Source organism: Curcuma longa, chromosome 7 (assembly GCF_044706935.1).
Source record: "Curcuma longa cultivar G26 ecotype Majalengka, Jawa Barat chromosome 7, ITB_CL_G26_1.1, whole genome shotgun sequence".
In the NCBI taxonomy this organism is placed as follows: Eukaryota; Viridiplantae; Streptophyta; class Magnoliopsida; order Zingiberales; family Zingiberaceae; genus Curcuma; species Curcuma longa.
Window position 1 is genome coordinate 8,545,621 of NC_133867.1, and position 26,894 is coordinate 8,572,514.

General features: G+C 34.4%; 2 protein-coding genes, 1 long non-coding RNA gene and 1 pseudogene across 4 annotated transcripts; 2 read left to right on the forward strand and 2 right to left on the reverse strand.

Annotated features, from left to right (window-relative positions):
- The first annotated feature begins 1,970 nt into the window (after window positions 1-1,970).
- Window positions 1,971-4,926, forward strand: LOC141831897 (uncharacterized). Its single transcript, XR_012602089.1, has 4 exons — window positions 1,971-2,414; window positions 2,495-2,582; window positions 2,837-2,948; window positions 4,755-4,926. It is a non-coding gene; the product is annotated as an uncharacterized LOC141831897 (long non-coding RNA).
- A 2,771-nt stretch (window positions 4,927-7,697) lies between these two features.
- LOC141832272 (uncharacterized) lies at window positions 7,698-13,916 on the reverse strand. Of its 2 annotated transcripts, none has more exons than XM_074719768.1 (9): window positions 13,776-13,916; window positions 13,125-13,288; window positions 12,927-13,039; window positions 11,843-11,918; window positions 11,266-11,294; window positions 10,637-10,730; window positions 9,081-9,170; window positions 8,724-8,907; window positions 7,698-8,243 (listed from the first exon to the last, which is right to left on the reverse strand). In XM_074719768.1, the coding sequence occupies exons 2-9, from the start codon at window positions 13,266-13,268 to the stop codon at window positions 7,921-7,923; spliced, it is 1,053 nt and encodes a 350-aa protein (XP_074575869.1). In that variant the 5' UTR covers window positions 13,269-13,288; window positions 13,776-13,916; the 3' UTR covers window positions 7,698-7,920. The 2 variants fall into 2 exon arrangements, with proteins under 2 accessions (XP_074575869.1, XP_074575868.1); XM_074719767.1 differs by having other exon boundaries at window positions 7,698-8,246.
- A 4,832-nt stretch (window positions 13,917-18,748) lies between these two features.
- On the forward strand, window positions 18,749-20,004 carry LOC141832302 (chorismate mutase 2, cytosolic-like; annotated as a pseudogene).
- Window positions 20,005-21,029: 1,025 nt separating this feature from the next.
- On the reverse strand, window positions 21,030-26,005 carry LOC141832150 (uncharacterized). Its single transcript, XM_074719637.1, has 5 exons — window positions 25,777-26,005; window positions 25,578-25,638; window positions 24,957-25,064; window positions 23,215-23,518; window positions 21,030-21,283 (listed from the first exon to the last, which is right to left on the reverse strand). Exons 1-5 carry the CDS (start codon window positions 25,915-25,917, stop codon window positions 21,262-21,264), a joined length of 636 nt encoding a protein of 211 aa, XP_074575738.1. The 5' UTR covers window positions 25,918-26,005; the 3' UTR covers window positions 21,030-21,261.
- Between the last annotated feature and the right edge of the window lie 889 nt (window positions 26,006-26,894).

Consider the following 26,894-nt stretch of genomic DNA (forward strand, 5'->3'; position numbering starts at 1 on the left):
TATAGCAATTACAAAATTGTACGTGAATAAAAATTTATATTGTTTTATAGTTGATATAATGATTCATGTTATAATAGTTATAAAATCGTAACTACTATAATGCACTTGACTGATTCAAAATTTATATGGGAGCTAGCTACTGAACCATATAAAATAGTATTAAATGATATTTAAATAATTATACATGATTAAATAGTAAAATGAGATATCCTTGTGATGATTTAGAAATAAAGGGACTCCCTTTTAACTTTTATCCAAGTTTATTTATATCTTAAATGTATTTATATATTTACATTTGTATTTATAAAAAACATAGTTAATGATTTAGTAGGTTTTTTATAAAAAGGAAAGGCCTTTTTAATTTTTATCCTATTCTTTTATTTATAATTTTGATTAAAATCACTACATCATTTCAGTAAAAGATGAAATCTGCCACTCAACGATTTCACATAGTTGATTTCATGATCATTTGTGAGGAGGTAAATCGAAAAGTTACAGTTGATCAAGACAATGAAGAATATTACCTCGACTTCATCAAAATTCGATGCTTATCCATTTTAATAATTCTATTTCATCATAATCAACTCAAGGCTGCGCCATGATGATTTAAGCAGACGTGCTAGCCAATTTTATTAAATTTAAAAGCGTCTATTAAAAGGATTGTTTCCCTTCTGCCCCCTCTCAAATCTATAGTAATAGAGGTGTACGATTGATCCACGACCGTTTATGAAAAAGTAAATCAAGAAATTACAGTTGATCGATCACGATGTCAAGAAGATCTTACCTGACCCTTAAGGATTGAGTCCTTGAGACTTATTTCCCCCCTCAAATCTACAGTAATGGAAGAGGTAAAAAAAGTTTGACCCTGAACCTCATCGAGATTCGCGCAGCCAAGAAGCGGACGTCTTATGCGGACAGTAGCCTCGGGACATCCCATAAAACGCTTCCCTCTCTCCGTTCATGCGAATTATGCGATCGATCGTCCACTCCCACTGTGCGTGTACGGCGTCCAGGCATCCCGCGTCCAATTTATTTTTTAGTCCTCAAAAATGTTTTAATTCAAATTTCGTACGACGTTGAAGCCGCACGTGCAGGCCGGCGATAAATGAGGTGTGAACCCTAGAACTGGGTGGGAGAGTGAGAGAGAGAGAGAGAGGAAGCGATGAGGAGATCGAGCGGAGGCGTAGGGGAGATGCTCTACTGCTATTTGTTCGTTTGCTATTTTTCCCTTTTTTGCGAGATTTGTATGTTCTTCGGATTTGGTTCTGGTCGATCGATCGATCTTCTTCTTTTCTTCTTTATTTTGAAGTTTTTGGGAGGTGATTTGGGTTGACAGAAGAGAGTGAGCACGCATCGGGGAGGGCATCAGCTGCGGTGACGTTGCTGTTGCGTGCTCACTGTCTGTCTGTCATCCCGATGATCTCTGCGCCACCGGCGCCGCACAGTCACCAGCCGCCCAGATCTGCGTCCTGTTTCTTGCTTCCATGGAGAAATGGGTCGAGAGTGATAAGCTTGTTGGCTCGATTGACACGCGTGAGATCAGCTTTACTTTATCCTATCTTTTCGGCCGTGCCTTCGTCCTCGAGCTTTGGGATGCAGAGTACCATTCATCTTATCTGATGTCGGTTAGCTTTATCTTCCCCACTCTGTCCCGTCGGCTGTAGTCTTGTCCGAGTGGGATTCCGAGGAGGCAACAGCATGTGATTACTGGGTGTACTTGTTTCTCGTCTCGAACGCTTCCTCATTTTGGTTTTGTTTTACTCGATTTAGACCAGATTTGAAGACTTTGGAACAAGAACCTGAATAAAAATGGAAAAAAATATCTTCCGATTGATTCAAGCCTGGAAGCGTGACTTCCGAGATGAGTTTTTTTTTGGTCGAATCCCAGGCGAGGTCTTTGCATCGATGAATACATACGTGTACCACCTGCTTCTGCAATCTGTTATAATTTAACGGAAATCACGGTTCTTCTTGTGTTTCTATTTCTATTTCTATTCATTAAAAAAAAAACAATTCCTTTTACTTGCTTCGTTTCCGATGGAGTACTGATTTCTAGAGCTCTCCTATCTCTATCTCTGCACTCTTATTTGTTCCAAGTCGGTAGTCGATCACTTTCTTTGTTGATATCTTCATTTTGTGATTCAAAAGGACACTCGCCTTTAGTTCCATTTGTCAGCATCTTCTTGACAGATATGGTTAGCAGAGATCCTGCATGAGTCAGACTTCAAATTGTTTCTCGGAAACATTTATTTAGCCGTTAGTCAGTTTGCTTTTCTGTTGGGAAAGTGTGTTCTTCGACGACGAAGCTCCAAGAGGCCTTGTTGAGGGTGGCTTTGTTTCTTTCATCTGGTCGACGTTAGAGTTACATCCATTATTAATGGAATACGCTCGGAGAACAGCTTCCATCTATGGAGGTAAGGAAAGAGCTTATTGTTAATTTTTTTCTTTATTAATTTCGTCATGCTTACAACAATACGTATAATATTTCTCACAGATCCTCTTGTTCTTACGAAAAAGATGTCAAAAGTTTATACTACCATTATGTATAGTGAAGAAAGTTAAGGAACATCTCTCACTTTGAGGTAAGAAGAAGGCTTCTTGTTGCTTCTTTATTTGGTATGTTTATAGTTCATATGCTTTCTCTATAGAGTCAGTACTTTTGTGGTCCTTTAATCCAATGGAAAGTTTCAGATTAATTAATTGAGAGAATAAAATAATACTATATGCCATTTGCATGCTGGCATAAAATCTGCAAAATGATATGATTACTCTTTTAAATAATGATATACTATACCTGCTCCTTTTAATTCTTTAAAATTGTGCATCATCTCGCCAGGATATACAATCAAATCATCCAAACCTACAGTAACTTGGACATGAACAGAACATAACTTATGTGGAGGCATCTCTTGAAAGGAACCTATACTGACAAAACAAGGGTGTCAGATGTAAGTCTTGTTCTTCATCAACTCTTGTTTTGTCTTATTGCGTCTCAAGATATATATGGTTAATTACTAGAAATTTTCTTTAAAAAATAATTATAGACAAATTGCTAAATAAGGAAATTGGTTGTTATTATTATATTGAGTCAGAGACATGTTGGTATATCACTTTAGTTTTATTAATATTGTATTCTAGTTCTTTGCTTTTATATATCCATTTGGTGGCATGCCATGTTTGGGCTGGAAAAAAAGCTTAATTAGATTGTGCCATGCTTGTGCTTTTAGTTTAATTTAATTTGATTGACAGATTTTAGCTCGGTATATTTTATTACCTACATTGCTCAGATGGTTCATTGAACTTATGGTTAATTAGGTTAGTGCAACAAATTGTTTATTATGATATCCTTTCCTGAATTTATCTTGTGAATATCCTTGTTTCCCTGTCATAAAAGGAATATTTAGAGCAATAATATTGCCTACCTACATTTTAAAAAGATCTACAGATATATTTATCTTCATGACTTTATGTTATTCCAAGATTAATCAAGATAGACCTTCTTCTATAACCTTCTTAAGATTAATCAAGATAAAAAATTAACAATGAAGTACATGTCATCAACATCTCTTGATAATTTGTTGATCATATCCTTAATTAAGTAAATTATTTCTTAATTTTTTTCGTTGAGATTTTTTTTTGTGTTGATCCTATCTTAATTGTAAATTATCTCTTAATTTTTTCGTTGAGATTGCTACTGTATTCTATGAGGTCTATTCTTTGAAGTTGGAGAATATTTTTGCCAAATTTATTTTAGTTAAGAAGGGACCAAATATCCCTAAGAAGCATGGGAATTAGATTATTGCAATGGAATTAGGCATTGTAGGCAGGTACAATGGAAGAGTAAATGGCAGGTACAATGGAAGGGTAAATGGCAGGGTACAATGCCCGCCAATATTAAAAAGGCAGGTACAATGGCACGCACAAGTTTGCAATGGAAGGGTAAATGGCAGGTACAATGCCCGCCAATATTAAAATAAATCTAAATAGTCGAAACTATACATAGCACGCACAAGTTTTAACATCAGCAAAATATCATCTGCTTATCATATGTTCTACAGACTACATTAACACACATTTCAACATATCCCAACTAGCTGGGGTTTCCACCCTGATACAAGCATTTGTTTGCAGGATTGGACAGCATTTGAACACCCTTAAGAACACAATAGATAAATACTTCCAATGTTTGGCAGTCAAAAGATAAGCGTCCTATTGTCTCAATTTCTGAAAGTCACAATATATAAATATGCATCAATGCCCAAATGATATATTTTTGTTGCTGTGTTGTCTGGTTGTCTTGCTATGTGGTCTCTTCCAATGTGTACCTGTTGATTTTAAATTTTAGAATTTTTGTGATATTCTTTGTCATTCTCGTAATGTGAAATATAATGTTTTTCTTGTCAATCATTATTAATAAGATCAAATTTTTTACTTGTGATTGTAAATTTATTTAATTGATTATAGCTCTTTTGTTTATTTTTTTATATTAATCTAGACAGTGGACTGACCCACCTAATTATGGTGCCTCCCCTCTTTGTTCAATGTGAAATTTTAATATATTTTATTGATTTATTACTTGTGATGTTCAATGTTTATTTATCCATCATGATTTATTACTTGTGATTGTAAGTTCATTAAGTTTGTTTGTTTAATTAAGATTACAGTTGTTATATTTATTTGTATTTAATTAATTACAACTTAATAGCATCTAAAATGCAACTTAAAGTTTAATATTGTCTATTTTTCACTTGTAGAAGTTCCCATTCCATGGCCTGCTCTTACCTCGGTTGAAGCAAGCTTGGTCTGGTGCGGTAGAGCGGCTGCCAAAGCACCGGAAGTGTCTCTCAGGTACACCATTAATGGCCAAGCTTGGATTTAAAATAAGAATCTTAATAGCGCGACAATTAAATTATAATTAATTATTTTATAAAGTAATTAATGTAATTTTAATTTAGTTTAATGAAATTTACCAAATTATTTTTTTCAATTTTATAAAGTAAACTAAAATGGATATAGAAAACACTATAAGTAGGGGTGTAAACGAGCCAAACTGCTTGCGAGTTATTCGAGTCTCGGTTCGAAAAAAAAATTTGTTTGATTAAGTTAACGAGCTGAGCTCGAGTCTGATTTAAACTCAAAAATATTATCGAGCTGATCTCGAGCTTAATAGTATTTGGTTCGTGAGCTCGCGAATATGTTTGTTTAAAAGCTCACGAACGTGTTCATTAAGAGGCTTGCGAACGTGTATGTATATATATTACATGAATTATAAATATTATATATTAACGAGTCAAATTTGAACTAAGCTCATTTAACTTTTAAACGAGCTATTTTCGAATTGAACTTGAACTAAACTCATTTAACTTTAAAACATGTCATTTTTGAACCGAGCTCGAGCTGTTTGCGAACTATTTAATTTCATTACAAATTAACCGAGCTTGAGCTTAAAAATTAAAGCTCGAATATAATCAAACTCGAGCCAAATTCGAACTTAGGGAAAACGAATTGAGCTCGAGCTCGAGCCTTTTATTGTTCGGCTCAGCTCGATTCGATTACACCTCCTAACTATAAGTTGAATAAAAGTAGATTCATGCCTATTAATTGGTTACTTCTAAGGTCTGAACTGATATATTTATAATCTTCAGGTTGGTGAATGTCATACTGTGAGCAGTAGACTCAAAGATCTCGCTCATGTTGATTCGATATGTAACTGTAAAAATAGGAGTGTTTCTAATCACTGAATCGGCCAAGATCTTGCCAGATTGAAAAGAAACAAGGAAAATCTTATGTCAATATGAGAACGATGGCCGTACAGTAATGGGGAAAGGAGGGCGTACGTGCAAGGGAGAAGAACACTAGAGGAGTAACGAGAATTTCTTCCCTATGGGCGAGCCGACCGACGAAAGGGAGAACGGAAGGCAGGCATGTACAGTACGTACTTTAGGGTTTTCTTGTACTGCTGCACAATTACGTACGTACCCCAGCCAATCAACCCTGGCCTAGTACCTCCACGGAGCTTCTTGGTGGCTGGGAGAGGATCAGAAGCAAACAGCAGTGATAAAGTTGTTAATAATTTATGAGGCGAATAAAAATATTTCTCCCTAAAAAAATTCCTGCCGATAAAGATGATTTCTAGGTCGAGTGATGAAGAATAAAAAAAGAAATTAATATAGTACTAGTAATTTGCTGCATACTAGCTAGCTAAAACCTCATCAACATAATTGTGTAGAATACTATCAAGCTCTTTCAAAGACAAATAAAAGATCATGTGCAAATCCTTATCTCAACATTTTCTCCATTAGTTGTTTAATATATGAATAATTCACCTATAACATGTAAAGAATAAAGTGATTAGGACGACTGAAATTTAACTACTAATTATTTAGTCCATCTTTATAATAATACCACAAAATACCTTTTTGTATCTTCTTTGTACATCAACGAACTATATACATATGCAATGAATATAATGGCGATCGATTTCAAGCTCATGAACATAGTAATACTGTAAAACAAGTATATATGCATGACCACAAACATCATATAATTAGTCGGATTTAATATAATATAAATCCATTACCTTTGTACATGATATTCTGTTTCTTCTTCCTCCAAATGCGCACCGACAGAGAGTAAACAGAACTATCAGAAAAACCAGCTGAGCCACAACCAAAGCAATGATAATACTATATATGGAGCATTTCTTAATAGAAGATTTAACGGCTGGCGGTGGATGGAAATCTGAAGATGAGATGGCCGAGAGGGCGAGATGGCGTCTGACGGCGAGGGCGACAGGTGAGAGGGTGTCCGGCGGAAGGTGGCAAGAGCGAAAGGCGAGAGGGCGAATTAAGGATTTTGTCACGGAGAAAACTCTAGTTGTGCAGCGGAGAGAGACGGTTAGGCAACGAAGATAAAAATAAAAATAAAAAAAGTAATTTTTTTTATTCTTGCAATTATTACGATGACAGATGCAGTTTTGTATATAATGTTTTATTCTTCGGCCATTTACCGAAAGAAATGCTTAAAACGTAAGCTACTATTTTAATCTTCCGTAAAAATAAAAAATCACATATCCTATTTCGATTTTCTCTCCATAAAAATAATTTTAATCGATTGCTATAATCGATTGAATTTATTATTGTGATCATACCATAATTTTAATTGATTGTTATTATAACAATAGATTATTTTTTTAATTTTTTTAAATAGATTAAAAAGTCTTTTATGATTAAAATTTTATTGCTCTCAATGTGGTAAATCGAATTGTTATTTAAGAACATGTACTTCCTGAACATATAAGAACATAGATCTAAGTTCATCAACTATTTTTGTCCATCCGTTGATCCACTTGGACTTCCACTGCCGCTCTTATCTAAGTAGCTGAGAACTTTACCTAGTACCTCAAGATTTTAACATTTGCTATATGTTCAGTTCTCAATTGATTACTTAGACTTCTATTGTTAAGATCTTAGCTCCTAATTGACTTTCTTTTTCTTCGATCGTTTGGTTTTCAATCATATCTTCCATCGCTGCTTAACCCCATTAGGATTTAATATTACTTAATTTCCAATTAGATCTTTATATTTATATCTACACCTATAAACTTAATAACCTTGTTGTTAAGATCATAAATAAATTTTATTTTAAACTTAATCATATATCAAAATATAAATTCCATATAACATTTTCAACACCAACAGAAGAAAGGCAAGATTCTAAGACACTTGGCAATCCAAGTGTGTAAGAAGCTCATGGAAGAGCGGCGAGCTTTGAAAGAAAATCCAATTTAAATCCTTAAGTCAGGACATGACAGTCGATGCCAGCGCTAGAAATTCTAGCGAGATCGATCTTTCCCTCTTTCATTATGCCCCAAATTGTAGCCCAACCAAAGGTATAAACTCAGTCGGTAGGTTTATACGATCACTTGTTTGTAGCAGCACAAGAGCTGTTTATTCCAGAAAAGAGTAGATCTAAAAATGGATCGTCAGTTTGCAGGGAATTGTTTGAAACCAAGTCAAGTTTTGGAATTTTGACAGGTTCGTTTGTGTTAGAAGCAGCAGCAGGCCTTTTCACTGAAACAAAGGCCACCTTCCTTCTCGATCGAGTTTGGGGTTCCACAGGCACATTCCCTACTGCTGCCTCAGTAGTTGCACTAAACTTTTTCTCTCCTGGGACTTCACCGTCTTCCACTTGGGCTCTGGATGAATTAGTTGCTTCTGTCGGTGGACACGAGGTTTCTTCTTCTTCTGAAAATTCACAACAAATTCATGGTGAAGCAGTTATCGAAGAAGACTGACATAACACGGTACCATTGCGAGTAATGAAAGAATGAAAGTAGATCAATTTATGAAAAGAAGACAATACAATACAACACTCTTAGGCATTTAGGGACTTCAAATGTTTAACTTAGGGTGTTTCAAAACTAAATTTAGTACAAATTGATTTGTAAATAAGCTTATAAATTATCTTGCAGCAAGATTTGAGATCAAAAAATTCTTTTTTTTTGATCCCTAAAAATTCTAAAATGTTCAACTTGACATATCTCAAAGTTAGACATAGGATAAATCTGTGATTTCACAAAGCAAGCTTACACCATTTTTGGAAGAAAAAAATCACAGCTAAACCTAGGGCATCTTTTGGTACATTTTAATGAATACTAATTATGAAGGACGTTTTTTCGGTAAAATGTCCTAATGTTTTGTACTTCAGAGCAAAGAAGGTACCTTCATCAAAAAGTTCTAATGTTTTGTACTGAATAGTTGTAGTGGAGGATGGAGTAGCTTGTATATCATCTCCGGTTTCATCCTCCTTACTTTCTGTCCTCTCAAGCAAGAGGTATTTATCTCCTTTCCAAACACATTCCAAAACAAGCCTTTTATGTTCCGTACGGTGGAATTCCCTGTAAACCTGCATTAGCTTGAAATGGCAAGAACTTAAGCCATTGTTCCTTGCCCAACGACGTTCACACGATAATAACTCTTCATTTTGAGAATTGCTAAAATCATAGCAAGAAACAAAATATAGACAGATACACTGATCAGCCATGAATTAGTCAAAACTTAATGAGACAAGAAACAGACCTCTACACCATCTTGAGATAGTTTTATAGATTGTTTTTCAGTAGTGAGAAGTGAAACCTTGTTGAAAACCATAACCACGTCTTGTAGCATCTGTCAAAAGGGCACAAGAATAGGCTATGAGAAATAGTAACATTATAAGAAATGCAAATGTCCAGCCAGTTACTAAATCATTTTTTGCAGTCATTCTTCTGAAAAATCAACTCAAAAACCATTTATAATGCCATAAGTTTATGTGGTTACAAACAATATAGCGTCCACTTTTGGCACATAAGAATTAAGCAGGATAAGGATCATTAACCCAGTCACGATCAAGTTAATATTGATTTTTTGTAGATTAATATTGTTTTTCTGAAATTCCTGAAAGGTAGAATTTAAAACATCTTAGATCTATTATTCAACATGATACTGATGAACCAATCATGAATAAGATAAAACAATGGAGGGTTGAATAATGGGGCACTTTAAGAATCTTGTGTTACCATCAATCATCTGCCAGCCTCTCAGGCTAAAAGGAAAGTGTCATAAGTCTATGAATTGGTTGATTATACTTTATATATCATAGTGTATGAGTAGGATTGTTAGAAAGCAGAATGTATAAAATAAAACAGAGATGACAATACATAGATGGATGTGTGGAGTTGATAGAAAGGATAAAATGATAAAATACACTAATATCTAAGAACAATTAGATCAATAGGTAATAAAATGCGAAGTAATAATTGAGATGGTGTGAAAATGTTCAAAGAGAACCAATAGATTTTATATTTAAGAGAGCTAATTAGAATGGAAGGTGTAAAACATAGAAAGACCAAAGCTTAGTCAATGTAAAAAAAACATAATTGATTATAATATTACCAGTGATACAACCTTAAATATAACTCAATGTAGAAATAAGATCCACGTACCCAACATTAGCTTAGTTAGGACATATATAGCTTGATGATTATTATTAATATATTTTATTGAGCATATGTGAGTCATTTTTTTCAACAAATATACTTAATAATTATGAATATTGACCACATATGCCCTTCCATTTGTCTCTGGGTTTCTATATATTTGCTATGAAGTGACTACATATTGCCTGCATACACTTTTTGAAATATTATTTTTTTCCCAATGCCTCACAATATAAGCATAAGCCTTGCTAGTCTAATGCTTAACTCTTTTCAAGCAATATGTACTCAACCTGCTGCATAGCTCATGTGTGGTGTATATATATAAATATGTGTGTACATACATAAAGGGCAGTCCGGTGCACAAAGTTCCCATCAATGCAGGATCCCGAAAAAGGGTTTATTGTACATAGTTTACAAAAGACTATTTCTGAGACTCGAACCCGCGACCTACAAGTCACACAACAACAACTTTGCCATTGCACCAAGGCTCCCCTTTATATGTGTATATATACATGAAAGAAAAAAAAAAAGCTGAATGCCTTTTTTATCTGCAGATAACATTTGGCACAATTCATCTGCTCATATCATTCAATTTCTAAGAAGAGAGATCATAATTTCACAAAAAACTAAAATGATAATTTGTTTGACGAGTAATACCTGCTGAACAAGAACCCTGAGACGCGCAAGCAAAGCCATTACAGTGATACAAAATCCCGAGAAAAATGATTTAGCAAGCAATAAGGATATCTGACTGCATAAAAAGTAAAGGAATATCTAATATTGTTCATCTGGATCATCAAATATTACTGAGTGGAGATGATTAGTTTCATCAAATATTACATATTTGTTTCATTATTTAAGTAAGCTTTACACTACTGCAAAAGTCTTTATATGCTATTAAACAAGGACAATATTGGAAAAATATGATTTGATAGGAACGAGCAAGAAATATCTATAAGATATAAAGAATCAAGGATCACAAAAGGTTTGGAGGGCAAACAAGATAGTGGAACTTTAGAAATTGTTACTCGTAAATATGGAGATAAAGCTAGCAAACCACTAACTAGACATATTGAATATGACTATTTGTCAGCAATGTGATAGAATCAGGAACCATGACAACAGAGAAAACTGATGTAGTGAGAGGCCAATCAGATGAAACAAATCTTTATTATACAAACATAAAAAGAGAGTGTGTCTGTTCACTATACAAACCAACAAAAAAAAACAGTTGAGGTGCATTGAGTTCTTCAAATAAATAAATAAAAATACAAAATTGAGGATACATTGCTGCCTTGAGTATTGGTTCTGTCATCTGTAGAAGATATAAACAAAACAAGTCAGATTAACAGATAAAGACACTAAATATGTAAAATTTACAAATTGTATCTCAACTATGAGAACATTTTTAACATGCTTGCACATAAAATGTGTAAGCACAGTAACTGGCTGGAAGCAGGACACTTTGCACACCATGTCTAACAGAAATCAAGATAACTATTCATGTATACATAATACACAGAAAAAAGATATAAATCCAAGTCCCTTTGTCTATGTGAACTTAGCTAAAGAGTATATCTTATATTGTTTCCAATTAAGATTTACATAAAAGTAAATAAGTGAAATTGATAAGATACTCAAGAGTCAACAAACACAACAAAATCAAGAAGGCTCAATATATACAAATTTCGGAATACAAAACTACGAGAGGCTATGTATTACAAATTTGCGGGATATATAAATTGTTTATCAAATGCCACTATCTAGTTAACAAAGCGCAATGATGCATAAGTTTGCAGAAGCAGAATAACATATGAATATAGTAAGACAAAAATTAAGATAGAGAACAAAGTGTGCACATGCCTGAGATAATAAACGTGCACAACCTAATAGACGATTTTTCAAATTGTGATTTGGGCCAATGCTGTTTGACTTTAAACTGAAAAGAAAAAAAATCATAACATATTTAGCTGCAGTATCTTTATTCTTAAAGATGGAGGCATGCATGTATTTGAACATAAACAATATATGAATTGTGTCATAAATCATACAATTGTTGTCAACATGTGCATTCTTAATAATTTCTTATTGTGACAATTGTCAATTTCCAAAATGTATTGCAACATAACTAAAAAACTAGGGCATGCAAAACCAAGTATCAAAAGTTTGTGCCAAAGGTATACCTTTCACTTTCTTGTTAATGCTTGTTTAAAAGTGATACTATTTTTTCCATCAGGAATGATATATGACAGAAATTTGAAAAGTTTTTTCTTATGATAAGGAGAAATAATGGTTCTGACAATTTTCCTTTTACACATGTAATATAATTTGCTGAAAAAATAATGATGTTGCTAAGTCTTACTGGTTAACATCTCAAAATAATAATTGTTCTACCTTTACCAAGGTCTTAAATGAATAAGGAAGGATAACAAACAATAAATGCACCTACATCATCTAGATGTAACTCTGCAAAATTCCTCTCGCTCAATTTCATACTCAATTGTCCAAGTCATTACCAGTCTAAGATAATTAGATGTAATAAAAGAGAAGATCATATGATCGAAATGGTAAAAAGACCAAATAACAGGAAGATGTGGTTTCTTTTTTCCATCAGTGTGCAAAGATTCCATATAAAGATCTTATTTTAATGCCTCAGCTACCATAAGCCGATTGTATATCTTGATGTCATTCGTTAAGTTTCTAAAAGCATCTACCACAAGAGTACAAATTGCTGAAAAATTTTAAGGAAATATTTTGGCATATCACAAAAAAGACACATTTTGGTTAAAAAATGGCTGTTGTAGATTACATTATAATAATAGCTGGCTCCTTCAATGGCTTGCTCATATACACTCCAAGGGATAAAAACCAATAGCAACTATACGTTTCAAAATTAAAAAGTTCACAATGTCACCAAGAAAAAATATATATTAAAAAGCACAGATACCGTGCGGGGACAATCGCCGTTCGAGCAGGTTTTTTCCCATCAATAATGGGAAAGAGCATTTTCAGTATTCGCCCTAACTCTGTAGAATGAAGAAGATTCAGGTCTCTTCTCACCTATTAGCAAGAAGTATCAGTCAGAAATAAAAAAAGAGAACAAAATAAAACACGAAATAAATGGAGACAAAAAAACCACTAGGACCTTTAAGAGATATTGAAAGTAAGAGCCATGTCGATGTTGGTTCTTGTTTCTGTGGACAATTCGATCAAGGACTCCAGCCTCAATTTGGAGTTGCACAAGGAGATGCTGAAACCTGGTATGAACCTCTGAGCCATCGAATGTCATTGCATCAAATCCAAACGGACCTTGCATAAATGAATACAGAAAGCATAAAAAGTTGAATAAAAGGAGATTCATGCCTATTGCTTTAATAATAATAATAGACACATTGTCGAGTTAAATTCCACATTGCCTATCGTTACTGCTAAGGCCTGAACTAATTTATAACCAGGTTGGTGAACGTAATACTGTGAGCAGTGCACTCAAAGATCTCGGTCATGTTGATTCAATACATAACTGTAAAATCGGAGTTTTCCAATAACTGAATCTGTCAAGATCTTGCCAGCTGGAAAAGAAAATTCTTATCTCAATATGGAACGTACAATATCCCAAAAAATTGCAGCAGTATAGAATGTATATCTCCATAAGCCCATTGTGAGGGAAGGGAAAAAAAAAAGTAAGGCTCAATGTTTGTTCGCGACCAAAGCAACTAGATCTTAGTCAAAAGAGGCAGCAACTCATTATGCATAATCAAAGCAAAGAGAGCAAGTGAGTTACCACTGCAACACTCACCGTGCACGAAGGGGCGAAGATGTGCTGCTGCCACGGAGTGAAGGAAACCCTCAATATACTGATTACGAAGAAGAAAAGAGGAGAAGGTGCGGTGACGTGAATGGAAGAGGAGATCGGGAGGGAGAGCGAAGGGGAAGTCAGTAGCCCCTGTCCTCCTATCTCGAGAAGCGACGGCGACAGCACGGTGAGCACTGGTCGGCAAAAAGAGAAGAGGAGAGGGCTGCCTTCAGGAGGTAGGGCGGCTGGTGGAGGAGGCTGCCCGTTTGGGATGGCCGGCGTCGCACAGAGGAAGAAGAAAGGCGTCGGACCGGCGATGATGAGCGAGCGGAGGAAGAGTCAGCCGCGGCCCGTTTGCCCAGGGAGGAAGAGGAAAGCGGAAGAAGAGGAAAAGGGTTCCTTAATTCCTCAATTACTTCCCTAATTCTATTTGAATAAATTAACCCGGTCCAAACAAATCAAATAATTTTAACCAAACCCAAACTAAATTTATCCATTTGATTTAATTTATTCCGTCATAAAAATTAATATATATTTTTTAAAATTTAAGAATTGAATGATAACATTAAGCATACAAAAATTTTTAAAATATAAAAAATTAATCACTCATAAGATATATGGAATTGTTATCCTGCACTTTTTAAAAATTTATTTAAATTTAATTTACTTTTTTAATTTAAATTTGAGTTTGATTTTTTTAAATTTTATTGAATTCTTAAATTTATTTTATTATTTAATTATTTTTATATTTATTTGATTGATCAATAAATTTAATATTGTAAATTTATTTATTTTAAAATTTTATTTAGCTATTTATAAATTTGACAAGTAACTTTATAAGTAAACATAATCTACTTTACAAATTTTATTAATGGATATTATATATGTCACGACCCGGGAGGCCGTCCAAAAAATTTCGACAGCACCTCCCCAGTATCCATGACAATTCCCTGAATACGAACATGAATATAAGACCCCGGGGACCTATCCATACAACAAAATATAGATTTACACAAATGAACAAAAGCCAAGATGGCCCACACGCCTAGTACTACCAACATATGCATCAACGACAATACCAAAACACTACAATAAAATTTATCATAAAATCCATAGATAATTCCATAAACCACACAACCAATTAAAATCCAAATCAAAACATACGAAAGAAAACCGATTTCGCCTTGCGGTGAGATGGGAGCAGTCCGGCAGAACTCCAAGCTCCGATGTCCTTATCTACTAACCTGTGCCTGCAACTAAAAATCAAAGAATGTAGAGAGTTAGCCAAAGGCTAAGTGGGTAATCAGAAAAGATGTGCATGAATTTAATCTTATTTACGAAGCCAAGGAGATAGAGTAGATCACAATTCTCAATGTCATTTTAAGATCTTCTTAAAGTTCTCCATTTATACATAATAGGTGTATATATCTATATATCTGTATCACTATCTTCAATTATCACTGGATTTAAAATCAAGTAACAGTTCATATGTTAATTTCATATCTCAACTTAATTATCATGACTTATGATAGCTTCTCAATCTTGATTGTTTAATCATGTCATATCTCATTATCATCAGTATAATCTCATCATGAATAATTAGTTTCTATAATCAGTGTCAACAGGTGTATAAGCAATATAACAGGAGCCAATATCATCAGAGTAGAAAAACAATAAAATCTCATAATCTAGGCTAACATCGCCTCTTCAGAATATATCGTCGCATACGTTATCTAACGTACGGGCTTTCTCTCTAGCCCTCATCGGTGGAAGACAGAATAAACACTTGACCGCGGCCTCCGCACTACCACAACGATATGTGGGCGGTCAAGTGCTCTGGACCGAGGACTACGTCTCGCACCACTCCTTGGTGTACGGTCCAGTACTCTGGTATATAACTCTGGTATAAAAACTAGGCTCATAGTTAACACCTTTCAATATTTATCAATTTCTTTATCTCATTTCATGTTATATCTTTTTCATTAATTATCATCATTGTTACATTCTCAATATGTATCTTCATGATTTGGTCTAAACGACCAACTCAACCAAATTAAATATTATTCATTTATTTAGGTATCACAATCAAGTTTGCAGGTAAGGATAAGTATCAACCAGATGTAATATCAACAACATAAGAAATAAAAGGTCAAGCAGTATAAAAAGACAGGTATCAATAGCAGAGTAAATGAGAATATCTATTTGAATTTTGAAAATACACCTTTTCCCATTTTAAATCCCCCAGATGAACCCATGTGCGAACAGAAAATAAAAATTATTTACCCTTTAATAATTTAATTATTTTAACCCTATTTCAATATTTTAAAGATCATTTTAATCCCTTTTTTTAAAACAATTATACACATATAAATATACATATATCAATTTAATATTTATTTATTCATGCACAGGGAAGATTAAGAGTCCAAGGATAGAAGGTACCCTACTTGATTGATGAATAGTCGCAATAAAACTCTCCGTACCAATCAAGTGTGAAATACAACACTACTAAATTATATTAATTTCCATCAAGGAAAATCCTAATTGATTCTAAAGTTAATCTAATTCAATTAAACTCTAATTAACTTCTAAAGTTAATTTAACCCCTCAAATTAACCCTATTCCACACTTACTCATATTACTAAATTACTAATAATCCTTTTTAATCACCCACATATATATCACATGAAACGAAGTTATTTAACCCTCCAATGGTTTACTTTTTAATAAACTTATTTCCCTATTTTAATGTTTTACCACTAAGTTATAGCAGCATATTATTATTATTCTTTCTACATAACGTAGCTATAAAACTTAATTCACACCACTAACAAACAACCCTTTATTCCCTTCCTTGCTACTTTTTATCCAATTACCCATCTCTATAACCATCCTACAAATTTTATTTTCTAAGGCTAGGACGGTTAAACAACCCAAAATTAAAATCCCAGATTCCACAGATCAAGATAAGGAAGGAAGATGTTACTATTTCCTAACTCACCCATACCAAATAAAACCCTAACCTATCAAAACCACGAAAAGGGCAGGGATCAGGAAAACTAACAGGTGTGAAATCGGGGTGAAGGCAGGCAGTGTTCTGTGCTTTCACGAGAAAACAAGGAATGGCGTCGTGGAAGAAAATGGCAACGTCCCAGCGTCGGCTGCGGCGTAGCTGCACAGCAGAGGCGTCACGGCAAAAGTAGGCGGCAGCGTCGGGCAGAGGAGGGGCAGAGCGACGGCGGCTGTGCAGCGGCAGGACAAGCGGCGGCGGCTTCGAGCAGAGGGCGGCGGCGGGCTGTGCAGTGGCAGGACTAGCGGCGGCGGAGAGGGGAGAAGGTTCGTGGCTAGGTTTCGGAGGAGAAAATGTCGCGATTGAGAAGGAGTCGGGCGCGTACAAATATTTTATAATTGTATTTATTTAATTTAATATTTTTTAAAAAAATAATTTAATTGACCTTTTGCATATTAAACAAGCATATCAAAGTTTCATCTATTGGAACATCAAATTTATAAATATTTGATTCACTTACCAAATTTGACTTGTTTGTCAAAATTACTCATCATACACAAATCCTTAGTACAACTAACATATATATACATCTCCGTATGCGACAATAAGTGCGCATCCAAACGTCCGAATTTACTTTTGAATGTCTGAAGTGAATTTGGATGCACTCGATGCGCACTTAATCACTCATAACTATCACACATGAGGAGTGTACAAGGTATATATATACTTGTACACACAAGGTGTGTGTCATGTTGAAATTTTATACTGGTCTATCATTACTCTATATATATTTTTTTGTCCGGTATTTTATTGGAAAGCAACCCCACAACACAACTTAAAATGAGCCACCCGGTTCAGAGAAATCAAACTTGTGAAACATGTGAATGGCCTGTGGTTTGTTGAATTCGTATCCCACTCACAAATGCCTTAGTCAAAGATATGAATTGAGTTGACAATTTATCGTTTACTTTTTGGTTTTGACTTTTCCCCCACAGATAACAGCTCACAAACGACTTGCGATGAGACAGGATGAGATAACCATATTCATGGTGGAGTTCCAAGTATGATACAATGCCACTTACTTGCAAAAGAGAAAAAATAATACTAAATCTCAATTAGCCTCGGACTATCCCCTGAGGTGATCGATGCAGCAGCAGCGAAGTAAGATGTTCACACAGATTGCGATCAAATATTCACGATTCGAATTTCAATTACGATACAATGGACGAGACTTGCAAAATAGAAAAGTCACCCTCAAGTGGCATGCAATAAACGGGGAGGGAGGTAGCGAGGGTAATGCGGTCAAGAGTCAAAGAGTTTGAAGAGGATAACAATCATTCCATGAATGCTCGGCCATATAAAAAAGGGCAAATCATAAATCCAAAAGTCAACTGTGCTATTTCTCAGATACATAATTGTGAAAATAATTCTCTTAGCGGAATTGTTAACATTCAAAAGTCAACAGTGCCCCAAAGTCAAAGAAAAACACGGTTATGAATCTGCTGAACAATCCAAGAGAATCAAGACTCGCCTCCTATTTCTTTCTTTCCCAACCAAACCAAACCTTTGAAATCATTAAATTTACATTGTTTATTTATATTTTTCTCACCAATATCTTAGAAATATCCTCCCAAATTCATCTGCTCTGAATCAACATGGAAGACAATTAATGTTATGATATAGATGGGAATCCACATTAGTTTAATTTGATGGAAAATAGAATAAAATAATTTAAAATTTCTAAAAAAGGGAAAAAAGGAAATAATTTAAAAAGGACAATCTTGTTTGGCAATTAGTTATTTCCAACCCAAAAAAAAAATCTATTTCATGGGAAGAAATGCTAAAAATATGAAAGGCTAAAGATATATAAATATAAACAAAAAGAAGGAAGCAAGTTAAAGGTATATAAACAACACAAGAGAGAGGGAAGTTGAGAACCTCTACCTGGCAATCAAGCTTCACGTCCATGGCTTCTCTTCCTCTCCTCTACGTCTTCTCCTTCCTCGCCTTGTCCTCCATCTGCAGCTGTAGACGACTCGAGGAGAAGGACAACCAGTTCGATCTCGCATCAGTGAGACAGTTCTTGACAAGGGAGGAAGACAGCATTGTGTTCAGCCTCATAGAGAGGGCCAAATACCCCTCCAACTTTCCTGCTTATGATCCTTCTTACTTGGCCGGAGCAGCCTTCCCCTTCCACAACCATTCCCTGGTCGACCTATTCGTCAGGGAGACAGAGGCAGTACAGGCCAGGGTAAGGAGTTGACTTGCATTATTCCTTTGGATTATAGATTAAGGTAACTTTGTCTCCATTTTCCTCAAATTTCAACGTATTTTAGGCAGGAAGATACCAAAACCCAGAGGAGATTCCCTTCTTCCCAAACAATCTGGTGCAGCCATTAGTCCCTCCTTACAAATATCCAAAGGTAACATCAATTTTTTCCTTCTAAATACGAAGAAATTAAGAAATATAGAAGAAGAATTTAGTCACATATTATGCACTCACAGGTGTTGTATCCTGCTGCTGCATCTGTGAATGTTAGCAACGCCATATGGCAGATGTATTTCAATCAACTTCTTCCACAATTCACTTCAAACGGAAATGATGGCAGATATGCTCTCACAGCAGCTGCAGATCTTGTGTGCTTGCAGGTAAATAGCTTTATATGAATGCTTGTCATTTTCAGAAAAGAAGAAATCATTCAGTTATCTGCATGTTTGAAGGCACTTTCAAGGAGGATCCACTATGGAAGATTTGTGGCAGAAGCCAAGTTCAGAGATGCCCCAAATGATTACAGCAGTGCGATCAGAGCTAAAGTAGCATCTCAATTTCTCTCCATTTTTCTTCTTTCCCTCTTGCAAAAAGTAAAAATTCAGAGACGTCCATATTTGTGCAGGATAGGGATGCTTTGATGAGATTGCTAACATCTGAGATTCAAGAAGAAACAGTGAAGAGGAGGGTGGAGGAGAAGGCCAAGGTGTTTGGGCAAGATGTGACTGTAGCTAATGTAACAAGCAGAAACGAGAGCAGTCGTCCCGAGTACAAGGTCGATCCGAATGTAGTTTATCATCTTTATGGAAATTGGGTCATACCTTTGACCAAGCTCGTGGAAGTGGAATATCTTCTCCGGCGCCTTGATTGATGATGCAACCATGCAACAAGTCTGATATCATTCTTTGGTGCTGAATTCAGAAAGTTGTATCTGATACCTATATTGAAAATAACTGACTGTTAAATTTATCAGGGAGTAAAACAAAACAGTCTACCTAATGGCCATCAGTTCTCCTTGTTTCCATTTAACAGTTCCTGCAATGATCCAGATCAAAATTGGTGAGATAATATGCAGAAATTTATACATATAATTCGTTGACAATAACATTTTTGCAGTTGGCCAATATGGTTGGGGCTTGCTGATTTAGTACCACAACCACAATGTACTGATGTGTAGAGGAAGAAATTTTATTCTGCAATATATTTAATGAATCAAACGTTCACGAACAAATTTGGTGTTCGATCGATACATATAAAGTCAACTAAATGAATAAGTTTAACAACTTATTAAATTAAATGAACAAGCTTGAATACATGTACTTAATTCGTTAATGTTCATGAACAAGGATTGTGAATTGTTCATAAAATTCACAAATAAAATTGATGAACAATGTTCACAAACAAATCTTATGAACCATATTTATCAATAAAACTCTCATCAACAAGGTAAACAATAAAGAAACTTTCAAAATGAACAAATAAACTCATATTATCAAGCTTAATAATCAATTAAATAAGCTTAAAACTATAAAATTTTTAAATAATCAAATAAGTTTGAACAATAACATCTACACAAATCAAACTTGAACCAAATTCAAACTCAAAAAAGAAACTAAGTCATACTTGAACAACCATTTCAATGACTTGATCTATTTTAAATTTGACTCAATTACCTTATCAAACAAACTTGAACACCATGAAGTTTAACTTGATTTAGCTCATTTACATATATTGCTTCATTGTTTAGGCGAGCATCCTTGTTGAAACGCTGACAATTGGACAAATTTAAATTAGACATAAGCGTCATTGTTATTCGTAATTAAATAAAAGAGGTTTAAGCACATTCCACGGCTGTAAATCCTGTTGTTGGTAACTGTGAAGAAAAAATGTTGAGCAAAATATATTATCACATAGAGACCAAAAGATAACTGAAGTATTACGTCTCCCAGCAAGCTCAATTGCATAATAAAGTACTCAATTATATAAAGCTGAACAAACGATTATTGCAAAAAATTGAAGCAAGAAGATCTGATACAAAGGGGACTTGAGCAATCTTGTCGAATTTGAGAAAGTGACAAACTGAGAACTCGAAGATAAGTATCTATGATACTTCAACTACAGAAGGTATTCAAGTTGACAACAGTAAGCAAGTGACAGCGGATCTGAAATTTCTCATATGTTGCGATACATCAGATATGCTGGCGTCAGCATCACAGGAGGCGAAAATGGCAACTGCAAAAAGAAACATGACTTTCTCAATTCAAAAATGCAACACTGTCACATACTTTAAATTCATTAACAATGGGAAAATGATGAATTAGACTATCAAATAAACTACAGCGGCTATTCTTTGCTCGCTACTGAAAAAAGAAAATACAAAGTTTAACTGCTCCAATACATATATGATCAGGGAAATGCAGTTTGGACAATGAAATTCAAAATGTACACCTTTTCCATAGTCGAAAAGCAAAAGGAAAAGAACAAAGATAAATGGTAGATTTTTTAAAGGTGTTCCTGTTCCAGTTCTTTCTATAAGTGTTTCATATTTTCTTTTACCAAAGAACACACCTCACCTTCTCTTAGTTCCTCTTTTTTTCTCCCAAAAATGTTCTTATCCAGTTATATTGATTCAAAATTAGTTTTACCAGACCAAATGAACTCCCAAAGAATTCAAATCTGTCTTTAATCTTTGATTTTGTTATTGGAGCAATTTTGATCATCAAACAATGTTGGTCAAAACATAAACTAAAAACTTTGCGAAAAAAAACTTAAGGTCAAATTTACACTCCTTGTGCTCTCAGAAACACATAGCAAGTCGTTTTTTATTTAAAGTTGACTTGTCTTCCAAATAATTTTTAAACTAAGATTATTCAATGATGGTTAATAGAGCAAAAACTACTTAATAAGGGTATTTCGGGAATTAAAATATGAAGGTGAGAGAAGGTGTGCTCTTTGGTCAAAACTAATGTGAAAGGTGAACTACAGAAAATATTGAAACCCATCTTGGAAAATCTGCCAAGAAAATAAAGTTAATAGGAATCTGACATGTTCTTACTATTTATTAGGCAAATTCTAAACATAAACTTATCAGGTCAATTAAACATAAACTTATCAGGCCAATTCTAAACATAGACTAGCCTATGCAATGAGAAAAAAAATTCTTTTTTGCCCTAGTCCTCTTTTATAGGCCTCAAAGTGAGCACATTCTTAATAATGGGGTACCATGACCAAGGAGCCTAGCCCAAATGGATCTAGCCTATCTCTGCAACTCTGTTGCTCAGGTCAATCAGGCATATGTCGGCTTCCCATTGGTAGCTTGGAGCACTTGGATCAGTTCCTATTTGCAGTACACAGATAATTTTCACAGTGCGCATATGACACTCATTGCTCCTAGAACTAGTCGATGACTTTACCTACATCCAAGACTATTAGCTATAAGTTGATCTAACCGCATCTAGTTTAACTCAGGTTACCAATCATGCATTTTGTTCTAGAAACTAATTTACATATTGGAGAATTATTCCAGTCATTCATTTTAACAATTTTCATGTTAAAAATAGAACAAACAGGATCATGTTCTCACTCGATGGCCGCCAACTGCTACAGTGAAAATTTCTTCCTAGATGCTTAACTCCACAAGTTTATGTGACTAAATAAACTTGGAAATTTTAATTTTCTGTTCAATCACTAAAGAATGTGGAAACAGAAACATAAATCAGAAACAATAAATGATTGCCAAGAGTATGTTACTCAGAATATAACTGAGAGAAGAAACAAGTTAATATGCCCAGCTTAAGTAGTGAAAATATAGATGCATGGCAACCATCTTAAAGCAACTTATAACAATGAAAAAAAAACATGTGACCTGCTGGTTACTTGACATTGAGTTCCTAAACCAAGTAATAATCAAGTTTAGAGGTTCAAGAAAACAAATGCTTGAAGAATGCTAGACTCTCCACATTTGATGGACTGGAAGATGCATAACTTAAGAACTTCGGAATGTACAATTAGCAAACTTTTAGATACACACTTGCCCAAACTTTGAGGTATACCCTCGCTAGCACTACCATCATCGTAAGCATCAAGTGTTAGGAGGGGCGAGGAGCAAAAAAATTCCAACATTCAAGTATTAAGATGAAGAAATAGAAGATAAAGAAGCCTACCCCAGAAGTCCATGACCTCGCCATGTTCTAGGTGTCACAGTAGCATGCATCAGTACACCCTGCCTGACTATGTCCATATGTATTGGATTGCCATGATTTGATTGTGCTTCTACCAAAAGTCTTGATTGCAATTCATCACCCATCTGGACATTCCCAAATTTCACAATCTCATCACCAAGTTGTAAGCCATCTTCTGCAGCTGGTGAGTCATCCGCAATTTCATCAATAATAGCAAAAGGTATCCGGAGTACAGGATCCTCTATCATAGGAGATCCTTGAGGTAAATTTCCATAAGAAGTTTGGTCTGCATTAAAACCAAAGATATGGTTAGCGAATTGTGTCCAAATTACTCCAGAGATATTTGATTTTAGTCACAAATCATGCAAACTTTTGAAATAATGTAGTATCAATGAGAAAAGTGTGCTCCACTTTTCGCAGGATGATGTCAAGTCTTTTCCTTGTCAAATGGTGTATCTCTCTGATACTAATAGAATTATCATGCCCCCATTGTGCTCGTTCCCATGGTTAGGAATAGCCCCAATGAGGGACAATTTCATTGACACATCCCTCGAGTTGGTCAAATGTTATGCCTCTAAGTCAGTAGGCAATACTCAAACTACAACCGTACACTATAATACAAGAACATCATACAAACAAATAATAACAATTTAACTCAAAAAAATAACCAAACAAATGTTATCCATATTTACAAAGTTTCAAGTAAATAAAGCAGAACATGACAAATATCGAAAACATAAAATGAGGAGTGTAGAAATATAGACAACTAGAAAAGAAAATTGCAAAGATTGTATGAACTTCGAACTGAGTTGTAACAACATCTAAAAATATGAATAGCATGTCTAATAAACTGACTTAGCATCTGCAGACTGATTTAAAGATAAATGTAAAATAGGCTTATAAGTAAAAACTGATAAAAGAGGTTTCTGAGAGGCAAAAATTTAGAGAAGATAATATAAGAGAAAAAAAACTCAAATGCTATAATCTCATGGACATACCTATATCTATCTCTCAACCCCAATCTCTCAACCCAAGAGGGTCGCCTAGGCCATAAGGCCTAAAAGTCTCTCTCTTAACAATGTGATTATGATTAAGATTCCAATTATTTCCATGATAGAGATTCAAACATTAACATTGCTTTTCTCTTACATTATCTTACTTCTATTATTTTTGGCCTCTCCTACTGGCTTCTATTGACAAGTCTATTATTATCTTCATATCAATCAGAGAGTACTAGAAGTGTTAACTCATTAGACATGTTCATGGTGTTTTGAAACTTGATACCACTTGGTTCAAAATTCTTGCAATTTATGGACTTTCCTTTTTTAGTTATTTAGGTTTCTACACACTTCATTTTATGTTTTTGATGTTTGCCATGAACTGCTTTATTAATGTGAAACTTTGTAAATATGGATAACATTTATTTGGCTATTTGTTCAAGTTAAATTGTTATTTATTGTTGATTTTATGCTCTTGTATTTTTGTGACTACAGTGTACAATTGTGTCACAAGCATTTTTAGCAACTCAAAAGCATACCAACTATATGTGGTTATAACTTCTATGAAGGTTTCAAATAAGCCTGAAAACAAAGATAACAAAACTATACATGTGAATATCATTATGCGACAACGGTACAGCGAATATAGGCTACTATTAGAGCATGTGCTAAAATTAATGTCTCCTATCAACTACATAATAAATGTATTTTATTTAATCACCATACCTGAACTCTCTGGTGGCAGTGGAGTGACTTTATTTAACTTTAGTGAGTGCAGCACCTGCAGGTTTTTCTCAATTTGTCCTGAGATATCCTTGTGATCATTTTGAAGCTCTGAAAACCCCAAAAGAAAAGCAGATTTAACATAAAGATAGAAGGAGATCCAACTAAAGAGCTATGGAACCTTAAAACTAGCCTGTTAACTCAGCCAAAGAAATAATCGATGAGAATACACACACACACACACACTGATAAGTAGCAAAATTCACGATTTATTTGGCTGCAAGAACTCCAAAATACACAAACTCAAACAATCAAATGACTTACAACATGCCAGGGCTCAGTTTCAAGTATAGAAGCATTATATTTAACTAATAATACTTTCCAATATACTACTATCTTCTTTAGCTGGTGAATGTGCCACATAATGAAAGAGCATCAGTAAATATATCCATTAAGGATGAGAATAGATAAACAAATAACCCCCACGTTTTGCTAAGAACACAAACGCAACGCTTCTAGTTAAGCTTCGGTGGAGTATAAATCAGAACACAAACATTTCGAGAACTAATTCCCCGTGAACCATTTATTAATTCTAGATTTGTTAATTTTCCATTTTCAGCATACCAGCCACCCGGCGGCGTTGCGATCGTACAACGGAAACGTCGATGTCTGTCCTCGGAAATCCCTACAGCAACGTTAAGAGAGAGAGATAATCAGATTGCATTAAGAAGGTTAAAGAGATTCTTCAAGCAGAAAAAAGAAATAACAATTTGGAAACGCCAAAGATGGCAGCAAGCGTTATGTTATGGATTGGGTTGGTGACCTCGGAGTCAACGAGTTTGCCGGATAGACCAGGGCCGGAGGGGCCGCAGAGGGTCTCGATGAGGGCGTCCATCTCGGCCTCCATGGACGCTCTCATGTCCATGAGAGAAATCGTTTCCGCCTTCAGATTGGGCGCCGCCATCCTCACTCGCCGCCGAGGGTTTCGCTCTTGCCCGCGCACGACTGCTCCTGGACTAGAAGAAGAAGAGTCCTCTTGCAGTGACAATTAATGGCGTCGAAGTCGTCGTGTTTGTTTGGATCCACTGGATCCGTAATTGAAATCCGACAAGAAGAAGAACCCCACCTATCGTTAGGGCCGAATAAAAATTCAATTAAATTAAATAAATCGACTGTATCCATCAAATTAAAAAATTTAATTTAGTTATTTTAAAATTTTAATTATTTTTTTTTTAATTAGTTGATTCAGTTAATTCAATTTGATTTTGATTTTAAAATTTTTTATTCGATTCAACTGAATAAACTGAATTAATTAAATTTAAAAAATAATTTATAAAATTTAAGTAAATAAATTTATAAATCTCTAATTAATTAGTAAAATTTTTATTAATATTTAAAAAAATTTGTTAATTCGGTCGAAATCTGAATTAATCGATAAAATATCGATTCGATTTATTCAGAATTTATTGAAAAATTTGATCGGTTCGGTTGATTTAAAAAAAATTAATTTATTCAATTTTTGATTAATTTAGTTTGGTTTAATTATATTTTAATCGAATACTTAGTCCTGATTTCTTTTTTACCTATTTTTTTATAATTAGCTATTAAAATAAAAAATAAAAAACAATTAAATTCTTTATTTTTATTAAGATTTTCTATTCTATTTTCTATTCTTTCTTTTCTTTTCCTTTTTTATTTTACTTTTTTTTTTCTAATTAGCATATTAAAAAACAGAAAATCAGATGGAGTACTTTGACTTCAAAGTAAATTGTATAGGGGTATTTTAGAGAAAAAATAATGAGGGAAGTCTTGTTTTGATAATTTTAAAAAATAAGTGCTCATTTAATGATATGGATTAAAAAACTACTATTTTAATTTTCTAAAATTTAGACATGTTGAATGGTACAAAATTTGAAGAAAAAAAAACATGAGTGAAACTTT

Coding starts and splice junctions, on each gene's coding strand:
- LOC141832272 (XM_074719767.1), bottom strand. CDS start 13,268: ATGACATTCGATGGCTCAGAGGTTCATACCAGGTTTCAGCATCTCCTT. Junction 11,295..11,842: donor GTGCACGTTTATTATCTCAG/GCATGTGCACAC, acceptor TATCTTCTACAG/ATGACAGAACCAATACTCAA. Junction 8,247..8,723: donor ATTAGAACTTTTTGATGAAG/GTACCTTCTTTG, acceptor GTGAATTTTCAG/AAGAAGAAGAAACCTCGTGT.
- LOC141832150 (XM_074719637.1), bottom strand. CDS start 25,917: ATGGCGGCGCCCAATCTGAAGGCGGAAACGATTTCTCTCATGGACATG. Junction 25,639..25,776: donor GCAAACTCGTTGACTCCGAG/GTCACCAACCCA, acceptor ACGTTGCTGTAG/GGATTTCCGAGGACAGACAT. Junction 25,065..25,577: donor GCAACGCCGCCGGGTGGCTG/GTATGCTGAAAA, acceptor TGGGGTTTTCAG/AGCTTCAAAATGATCACAAG.